General features: G+C 38.8%; 1 protein-coding gene across 1 annotated transcript in view; it reads left to right on the top strand.

Moving 5' to 3' along the window:
- The window catches only part of LOC126455741 (uncharacterized), a 76,564-nt gene extending 69,224 nt beyond the window's left edge, over window positions 1-7,340 (top strand). Inside the window, exon 7 of the mRNA XM_050091508.1 lies at window positions 6,988-7,340. Coding sequence (XP_049947465.1) covers window positions 6,988-7,128 — 141 coding nt within the window. The 3' untranslated portion in view covers window positions 7,129-7,340. The remainder of the gene's footprint in view (window positions 1-6,987) is intronic.
- The last annotated feature ends 3,278 nt before the right edge of the window (window positions 7,341-10,618 follow it).

Here is a 10,618-nt window from a genome sequence, read left to right on the forward strand (position 1 = left end):
CACTAAGATAGATATTTGTATCAAAACTTCTGCTCCAACAAACATAGAAAAAAAAAAGGTGGAAGAAGAGTCTCCCCCCACCCCCCTTCCCGGCAATTTTAAAACATTATCCAGCGAAGAGAACAGAAATTCTGTATCTCATCTTCAAATGTAGCAGCCTTTCAAATATTCATAGCAACAAAAATAAATTTCTTTACATCAATAACAACAATGCATAATGCTTCAGAATTCTTGCCCTAGTTGCAAAGCCATGGCTCATTCTAATTTCACATATAATTCTGTTGAATTGTGTAAAGTGCTCGTATTTGTCATCCATAATGAAGCACTTTCTTTGTAGTGCCAAATTAAAGAATGAGGTTTTTTCTTTTGCAGAAAAATATTTTAATCATACTGCAGGTTTGCGATATGGGATTGACGAGATTAACATCAGACTATGGCGATTGCAAAGAGACAAATTTTTTGGAAGTTCCAGTTGCATGAAAGCCTTTAGTAGGCCAAAATGTGGCCATTATCATGCTCTTGAAGTAATTTTAAATAATTTTAAGGAGCAGCATCAGAAATGCGTGCCTGTGAACACTGAAATTTTAAAAATTAAGGCACGTGAAATTATGCGAGAGCTAAAAATCGATAATTTTTTAAGGCTAGCTTCAACTTGATTGGTCTTTTTACGAAGCACTGGGGTTTTTCACTTCAGAGGGGCTGCCAAAAATTATGAAAAAGACTTCTGGAAATTCAGCTCTTCATAATCAGGTGGATTACACGGTTGATGCCAGAGGAAAAGATAGAAATATTCTTATATCAGAGGGTGAAAAACAGCGGACATCTGTGTTTGCTTGCACAGTATATGGACGTAAGTTACCCCATCCATAGTTTAAGTGAGACCTTACCGAAATCTGAAATCTCTGGAGTGATGACAATTCAGAATTATCTAATAGATATTTTAAACATTTCATAAAGTTTGTATTACAGATCTAATAAAATTTTGTTTCATATTTCTACTTTTAATGTCTAAGTTATTTTCATTCATATTTCACAAGTGTTGTTAGACATACATTTGAAGTCTTCACTAAAAATCTAATATGAAAAGCAGAGTGGATCTCAGATTTATATAAATATGGCTGACACTACATTTTTGGATGTTTTTCCTACCAGTGACAAGAGGGGGTTTCTATGAATCATGAATCACATACTCTTGTCACCATAAGAATAATACGAATATAAACATTGTGTTGTACATTCTTCTGTGTTTGCTGTTACCTCATTTAAATCTTGCTCACATAATAAACTAGTGAGACAAAAATTTACGTATCACATGATGTTTACATTTTATTATTATGCTGAATAGTGACAGAAATGGAGCACAGCAACTGACTTCTAGTATTGATTTTTTAAAACTTCTGCACCTATAAATTCTGTGCAGAAAAATTGTGATTTTAAATGTTAGACTCCTAAGCTTAAGACTCGAAACCAACTGCTGTAACTGTATCTTCATCTATTCTATCTAATTTGTATCTCACGTTAGAACATATCAGCTTTGTTTTGATTTTGAAGTGCAGCCTGCAACTGTTCCCAAACTTGTATTTTAATGCTAATTTTTTGGGTACAGGTAGATCTGGGTATTTTCTCTTTTCTTCAATTTAGAGTTTAATTTTTTTGGCTGCAGGTTAGTTTCGGGTAAATACGGTACATTTTCAAAAATTGATTATTTTACTTCATTTATGATACTATGCAGAGATCTGAGATGAATTTGTTTGTGAGGTAATTCTTGAATTTTTCAAAGTTGTAACATAGTGATAAGAACAATTATTGATATGTGTTTTGTACGAGCCCATCACCATCACAAGAGTGCACAATAATGGCTTGTTCTGCCCAAAAAATCAGTGCCTATTCTTACAGTCACCTGAAGACTGCTGCGTGGTTATTTGTGATTACACATACTCATAAGTGTCAACACATGCAAGGTGATTCTAACCTACTACACTGACAGTTCTCAGGTACAATGCATTTTAAACAAAATGATGGTGTGCGCGCATGCGTGCGCTTGCGCGGTATTTTGGTGGTATCGCACAGAAACACTTCCTGGCAACGTGCCATGTCAGTCAGCAGAAGCAATTAGGAACGTATGACACCAGATAAAGTAACTTGAATTTCCTCATCATTGATGTCATTACTCTGGCTACATTGTCAAAGATTTCTGTAATGACCTTAAGTTCGTGTTCAGTAACGACATATTCTAATGAAGACACATTTAATCATACTCAGAAAATATTGCCAGAATTACATGCAACCAAAGTGAGTTCATGGGGGAAGATACCAAGATCGTTCACTGTTGGTTACATGTTTGAGTTTTGAGGCATTGATTTGGCATAGTGGTCAGGTGCAACTAATCCACATTCATAACAAACAAGACAGAAGACATGTTCAACACCATGTAAGTGCAGATATTCTTACTGCAATAAATCTCAATCCACATCTTTCTACATCAAGAATAGCTCTAGATCCTAGCATGAGCAGAAGTACCATTGGTGAAATCTGCATGATAGTAGTTTCTTTCTCACATCCATGTTCACCAAGAACTATGGGAAGGTGATATCCAAACAAGAAGTTTCTTCTGCACCTAGATTCTAAATCAAAATCTAGATTTCACAGTATCGTACTGAGAGCTGATGAAGCCATTTCAAAGTCTAATGGTGAATTAAGTCACAAGGCTGCCAGCATATATGGATCATAAATACCTGATGTGGACTCGTCAATGATAAAATTCAGATAAAACTTCCTTGCAGATTATAACTGTGTACCGGACTGAGACTCGAACTTGGGACTTTTGCCTTTCGCGGGCAAGTGCTCTACCGACTGATCTACCCTAGCATGACTAATGACCTGTCCTCACAGCTTCAATTCTGCCAGTACCTCATCTCCTGCCTTCCAAACTTCACAGAAGATTCAGATCTTGAGTCTATGAAAAGATACAAAAAGTGGTACACAAATTTCTGAAACACTCACTGACAGTTGCCCGAAAATATTTTACTAGCAACACAGTTGAAGTGTTTATAACAATGAGAGTACAAAACGCTCACCCCATTAATTATTTCTTTTGGAGGCACATTGGGAACATTGTAAGATTCTCCATTCTGTTTGCCCTTATTGGTTTACAAAAACAGCATTTCACCTAAAAATATTGGATGTGTCATTCCATCAGCTTATGAGTGTGCACCCAGGATATTATTAATTCTTCCAGTATTTTGGTTAACAACTTTGTTGCCATTCTCAAGGTGAATCACTTCCAGAAGTTTTAAATTACTTAACACACTGCAGTAAAGTAAATATGTGTCTTGTAGATAACACTTTTAGTAACAAATATCAGTCATGCACAAAGCATTATGCATCTAAGAGTAAAACAAAGCAATTGCAGTGTCAACGGCCAGCCGCTGTGGCCGAGTGGTTCTAGGCGCTTCAGTCCGGAACCGCACTACTGCTACAGTTGCAGGTTTCAATGCCTCGGGCATGGATGTGTGTGGTGTCCTTAGGTTGGTTAGGTTTAAGTCAGAGCACTGATGACCTCAGATATTAAGTCCCTTAGTGCTTAGAGCCCATTTTCAGTGTCAACAAATCGGCACTTGTCAAGTATGTGGTTGACTGGTACGGATGGCATAGTTTGGAATGTTAGGCACTGAAGACTTAAAACATTGTTTGCTTTTAGAGTGCAGACATGAAATAAAGGGTTTCCCCGATTTGTCGAGCTGGAAATCCTTGTCTCAGTTGATCAGGTTGCATGCTAATTGTATTTCCACAGCTTCCTTGAATACTGAATTCCAGTAGGATGAGGCTGTGGCCAATATCTGAACTTCCAGTAACCCATGGAGTGGCCAGTGTAAATGCAGTGTTCAGCCACTGCAGTTTATTGGGCTGTAGAATGCAGATGTATTGCTGGTGTTAGAGGCAATGATCTTGTAAGGTGCATATTGTTCGTCCCGTTTACCTTTTACAGCTACATTGGTGCTGAGTAAGTGCAGGGAAATTAATGAAACACCAACAGTTGCAGACAAACCATTGATGAATAGGAAACAGTTCTTTATTAGTTTGTTCCATGTGACAAGGTTCATTGTTATCTTATAATATTTAGATGTTGTTGCAGCAGGCAAGGAAGACAGTGCGTGGATAATATGCACTGCTCAGACAATTGTGTTCTGACCTGGCGCCATATGCATGCCAGAGTTCATAACACGACATTTGGTTCAGGGTGGTGTGGGACAGCTAGTGGCACCATCTGCTGTTGGGTAGGTTGTGGTGCTGCCGGTCTAACTCTCAGCTGTTGTCTGGAGAGCAACGGCAGCGGTGATGGTAAGCTACCATGTGGAGGTGGTGACAGTGTTGGACACTGTGTTGGTCGGTCGGGCAACAGCCCTTGTATCGTGGCGTAGCAGTGTCAGTGACAACATAGTTATGGTGGAGACTCAAAGGCTGCAGCTTATAGTTTGGGTGCAGCTGAGTTGCCTAGCTGGTTGAACACCACAGGCTGATTTAAATGCAGCCTCTTTTTCTGGCTTTGTGGAAGTACAGTATCTATGCATGAGCCCAGAAAGGTTTGTAACAGGGTCAGAGACTACTGATCACTGTGTTGTTAAGCAGCAATGTGTCAAGCTTTCCTGACATCTCAGGTCATTGACATGTGGAAGTGGCGGTACTGAAGCAGTCAGATCCCGAGGGGTGTTGGTTTCACCAGAATGTTGACCCAAAAGGACTAGCAATGGCTCTGATTTAGGCTTTTACACCAATCACAAGGAATTTCATACATAACTCCCCGCCCCTTTTGTAAAAGCATATTATCTTTCACAGATGTCAGATGGGCTGCCATCTTAGTCGGTGGAAGTGTATCCACTTTGACTCATTATTCTTGCAAATTTTGCAGAAATCTGCTCTTCTTTTTGTTGGCCTGGCATTTTTACTTACTGAGCTCTTTTAATTTGATGTATGTCAGTTCTTATTGAATAGCTCTTCAAAGTATACCAGTTCAACTAAAGGCTGTCAGCATCACGCTCGTGAGCCCTGTGTCCTCAGGTTTTAAGTGCACTAATAGTTTGTGAAGGATGGTGGCAGCTAGATTCCCCACAAGTCAATATGGATGAGCTTAGGGTAAATGCAATGCCCTAAAAACCCATCTTCCTTATGTAGAACTAATACATCCGAGAACTGTAGAAAGCAAACCATTTCCCATTCCATTATAAATTCGGTATTTTCTTGAGTGAAGTTATGTTGATAAAGCACTTACTAAATTGTATTTGGTGTAGGGCCAAACTAAGAATGTGTGATCTGCATACCTCCAGAACATTCCTTTTCAAAATGGAGAGTTGATAGCTTTTTCTTCAAAATCCTCCATAAATAAATTATAGTGGATGAGATGACTGTCCATAACAATATTGTCAGTCCCTTCAAAATATTGGTTATCTAAGAAAAAAAGTAAGTGGAGGTTAGCACATGCTTAGGTGATGTTGCTGCTAATCAATGATAGTCAACAATAGATGACTCAGTGAATAAGAAATGTCAAAACTAAACAGTATATCAGAGTAGTTAGGTTTCAAAGTTTCTACCTATTAATAAACCTGCCAAATTGTGGGTCTGAAGTTAACATTTACCTAAAAAAGATCTTAACAATGAGGCTAAATATTTGGCTGGCCAATAATTAGGTACACACGTTACCATTGGTCTAAATGTCAGTGCTTTTATTTTCTACTCCCAAGCATGGTTAATGACCTCCATCTTCCTCTGAACCAATTTTTTAATTATGTATAACTTTGTGGGCTTTGGTGAGGCTTTCAATCTTGGAGACACAGAACTGCTGCACTACTTCAGTATGTTGATGATTTCCTTGGGTAGTGAACTGTAGTCCGGAAGTAAAGTAGCTTTTCTTCGAACACATGTAGTGGAGGCTTTGCCAATCTTAAGATATGTTGTGCCGTGAAGTAAGTTGGACATTTTCTGTACCTAGACATCTTTTGGCAACAAAACAGTGGCATTACTTTTGTGTACAGGAAGACATACAGTCTAGGAATTGTTGGGGCTACAAAGCCCATATCTCTGACAAGGATAAGTTGCAATTTTGTGGACAGGATCTTGTTAGAGCTTAGTGTGCTTCACGTCTTATTTTCTCAGCAGTGTCATCAGTTAGTTTTCTAATGGCTTAATGATCTTATTTGTTGTTCTTCTCCTTCTGTATCATAGATCACTATTAAACCTTATTTCAAATGTGTCAGAGTTTTACAAACAGTATCTTCTCTTTAAGAAAGGATGGAGTGGTTTGTTTTCGGATTCACTATTTGTTTTGTTAAGTTGTGTAGTTCACATCAAATAATACATTTATCAAAATTGGCAATTTACATTTCATTTTGAACATGTCTTATTCGGTGTGGTAAATGATACAATTTCCTTGTAAATCTATTGACACTCACTCGCATTGTTAAAATTTACTTGTGATACACATGCTGTGTTTGCAGCACACACCGGAAAGCTTTTCAAAGAAACAGGCTGGATTAAATCAGCGTTAAAAATTTAATGGATGTTTCCTGAAGGACAATTAGCTGTGTGACAACACACAGTTCCTTCAGGGACTGTCCTTGCCCCTCCACACATGCTTGTCAAATATAGCTGGAAAGCTAGTTTCATGTGTCTGTGACCCCAGTTATGTGTCACCTCATCTCTGGCTGTCCCCTGCTCCCTCTGCAACAGTTTGTCTGGCCTCCCTCCCCCTTCCCCCCTGCACCCCCCCCCCCCCCCCCCCCCCAATCGATCTTCCCTGTGCTCCCTCTCCCAATATATATTTTTTCTCCCATTGTCCTCCCCCCTTCCTCCTCCTCCTCCTTTTGCCTCATCCCTTGTGGCTTCATCTCTCTGGTGTTTGTCGTTGTAACCAGTTTCCAATTTGTGTCCGTTTATAATTACGGAATATTTTCCAAATCAGTGAAGTGTTGAATTTAATCAATTTTGTCATAGGTGATGTCCATCCTTCCTCAGAGAGGTCTACGAACTGCTCAGTTGCCCCAGCAAATGGATCCTGAAACTCAAGAAAACCTAAAAGTGATATGGGAAAATCTAAAAGATCTTATTGGACATACAGAAACTCCTAAACCTTGATTTGTCATTAAATGTGTTTTAAGAAATAAGACAATGTTTGAAAGAAAGGATACTGCTTAATATTATTGTAATTTTAATATTTTATTTTGTTAACTTGCATATAAAGTGCATTTTGCTGCGTGTTTTGCACATTAATTTAACTCTCGTACCCAAATAATAATGCAACAAACCTAAATCGAAATAAATTAGAAAATATTCCTGGAAGGAAAAAATTTGTTTCTGTTGACTAGAAGTGTGTTAATTTGTATGTGCAAAAGAGGCAACTGTACCTTACTAGTTAAATAGTTGCAGGTTCCGTGGATCATAATAGTGACCTCTCACTATGATGGGAACCAAGTCGATCTTAGAATTACAGTAAACTTTCTCAATTACTAATTTTCAGGTAAATTCTATTTACATCTTCAAGGGTTGAACTTGATTATAATACTTCTGGTATCGGTAAAGAGAACTGTTTCTGCCTCTTAGATATGTGATTACTGATAGGAGTGCTTTCATAACTTAACGGGCAGCATGCTAGCTTGGGAAATACGAAGTTAAACAAACCCAGGGTTGAAACCATGCAGCAGATTGACTTGACTCTGGTGCATCAGCCAACATCAATGGCTTCTATGTGTTTCCTATGCTTGTTTAGGCAAATGATGGGCTGGTGCCAAATTTCAACCTGAGAGAATAATACACAAAAGCAGTTTAAACATAGTAACACACAATTACACAACCCACAGGCAGATGGTGCATATGACTTTCCTCTTTATGATTGACAGTTGTTGCATCAGGTAAGGCATCTGTCTACAATAATATATAAGGAAAAGGAAAAAGAAAACGAAATCCAAATCTTGAAGAAAATGATGTAACAACCACAAGAATGACCCCAATAGTGCCCACCTACCTGCCTACTGACTCACTCGCCCGCCCCTCATCCTGTCCAGTAAGTCTCCCCCGACAAGGGGGTTCTGGGTGACTTCTCTAAATTGTACGTACCCTTTTCCCTAAACCTCTCCAGTCCTTTTCCTTCACCCCTCTTCCTTCACCCCTCTTCCTTCAGCTGTTCTGCCAGAAGGAGCCACTGGCTGTGAAAGCTTGTAAAAGTTAAATCTCTTTTGCGTGTGCGCGTGCGTGCGTGCGTGCGCCATTTACATTATATTGTCTAAATTTGTATTTAGCTAGATACGGTGAAAAGTTAGTAGCAAGGTGTCGTACACCATATTATTTGGTATTCTTTAGGAGAATACTATGAAGTTCACAATGAGATCCTTCTGGCAAGTCATGGGAAAACACCAACTGGCACTGTAATGTCTTTTAAGTTTTGAATTATCCATTTGGTGAATTGAAAAATGACATGCTCTGTGGAGAGATCTAGTTGAAATCCAAATTGAGAGTAAGGACATCATTTTGAAATTTCTATGTTTGTTACATAATCTTTTCCGGTACTTCCAAAACATGAGGTAAGCAGTGAGCCTGGTCAGTAATTAGAAATATGGCAGAGTAACAGTGATTTACCTTTGTGTAAACCCATTGGGCAAAATATTTGCTATCCTCGTCAAGAGCACGCTGGACGCTTTGCAATGCTCTCGGTGGTTTAGTACTGGTGCCAGGCAGTCGTGTAAATGTACGTCGCTAACGCAAGTCTGCGCAATGAATTTGTGTGTGTGTGTGTGTGTGTGTGTGTGTGTGTGTGTGACAGAGAGAGAGAGAGAGAGAGAGAGAGAGCCCAGGACCACCCTGGGTCATTCCGTGTCAAGGCATCCAGGTCACGACACCCATTACCTAGTTGTGAACTGAGATTTTGTGTACTACGTTTGTATCTAATATCATGAAACTCTGCCAATTTTTATTGCTTTATATACATTCTGTTGGTAGCAATTGCTGAGTGTTTGATGCAGTACGTTACTTCAAAGGAAACTGCAAAATTTGAAAACTGGCTGCAGTTTTTAACAAAAAATGGTATGCTCATAGTTTTTCCCCTGAATATCCTTTCAGGCATGTAGTTTCTGAAAACGCTAGAATTGTCCAATTAAATTTCTGTAAATTAATTTTATTGTTAAATTAGAAAAATTGTTTTGGACCAACAGGAAACTGAAAAATTCTTTGTATAAAGTTCACTAGAGAGAGAGAGAGAGAGAGAGAGGGGGGGGGGGGGGGGGGGAGAGAGAGAGAGAGAGAGAGAGAGAGAGAGAGAGAGAGAGAGAGAGAGAGTGAGAGAGTGAGAGAGTGTGTTGAGTGAGTGTGCATGTGTCCTGGAGAGAAATAAAATTACTATCCAAGAGACAATCACATAAGTACACATAACATCCAATTGAACAAAAGTTGCAATATATGAAACAAAATTACACATTATAAAATACAGGGCAACTTGTACATGACATGTGAACACTTTCTTACCTCTGCCATAACCAAATTAACTCAATATAAAAATACATAGCATTTTGTTTATAATATTTAAGCATTCTATCAAGAGCCAACAATGGTAGCATTGCACAAAATGCTGGTGCTGCGCAATCTACACATGTGATGAAACACTTTGATGCTTAGATGATATTTTATTGTATGAGAACCACTTTTCTTCCACCAACTTTGAGGACTCTTTGCTAAGAGAATAAGTACGGCCTGTTGCTGGGGTGATATCAGCTTCACACAGAATATGAGAGAAACAAACTTCATTATCAGGCCAATAGGATGACGGGGATGGTCCATGAGGATGCATGAACCTTACTGTAACATCTCCTTCACAATTCACCTTCTCAACAATTCCCAAATACGAAGAAGAGTCATATGCACGTGCAACATAGCAGGTGGGCTGCACAGCGCATTCTGGCATTAGTGGCGGAAGTGCATCTGAGAAATCGTGCACGACACTAAAATTTGTATCACAGCTCAGCCTGTTTGCTCCAATCTTGGTTGGTGATATTGGTACAATGTGATGCATAGATAGTGTTCCAGGATTTTTTTTTACTGCGTGTGAAGCACTGAGAAAGATTATGTCTGACTCGTATCATTTCATCTTTTGAAACAAAGAACTGAAATGCCTTGCAGGTTCTTGTGACAGAATTCAAATACCTGTGAAGCTGTAAGTATTTGATCTTTATAAACTCTACCATCACAGGGAGATTTGCCATGGCTGGTAGCATAAAAGGACCTGCTGCGCTTAAATGTTGAGTCGTGGTCATGGTAACAGCTATTTCTGAAATTCTTACAATTTGTATATTGTGCAGGATAACCATCAGTGAAATATTCAACATATGCAAGATGAATTTCTAGAAATTCACACTTTAAAAAATTCGGTACAGTCTTCGGTCTGGTACACCAAGGCAACATCACGTTCTAGATCATCAGAAACAATACAAATACTTTTTGCATGCAACTGTTTGTCCTTTTTGTAATATGTATGGACAGTGTGAAGAGTGCAGCTGCCATTGTTCCAATGGTACCCCTGTACTTCATCTTGAACAACAAAATTGAGATTTTTCACTGAAATCCATTGAAACTAACACTG

This window comes from Schistocerca serialis, chromosome 2, assembly GCF_023864345.2.
Source record: "Schistocerca serialis cubense isolate TAMUIC-IGC-003099 chromosome 2, iqSchSeri2.2, whole genome shotgun sequence".
Taxonomy (NCBI): domain Eukaryota; kingdom Metazoa; phylum Arthropoda; class Insecta; order Orthoptera; family Acrididae; genus Schistocerca; species Schistocerca serialis.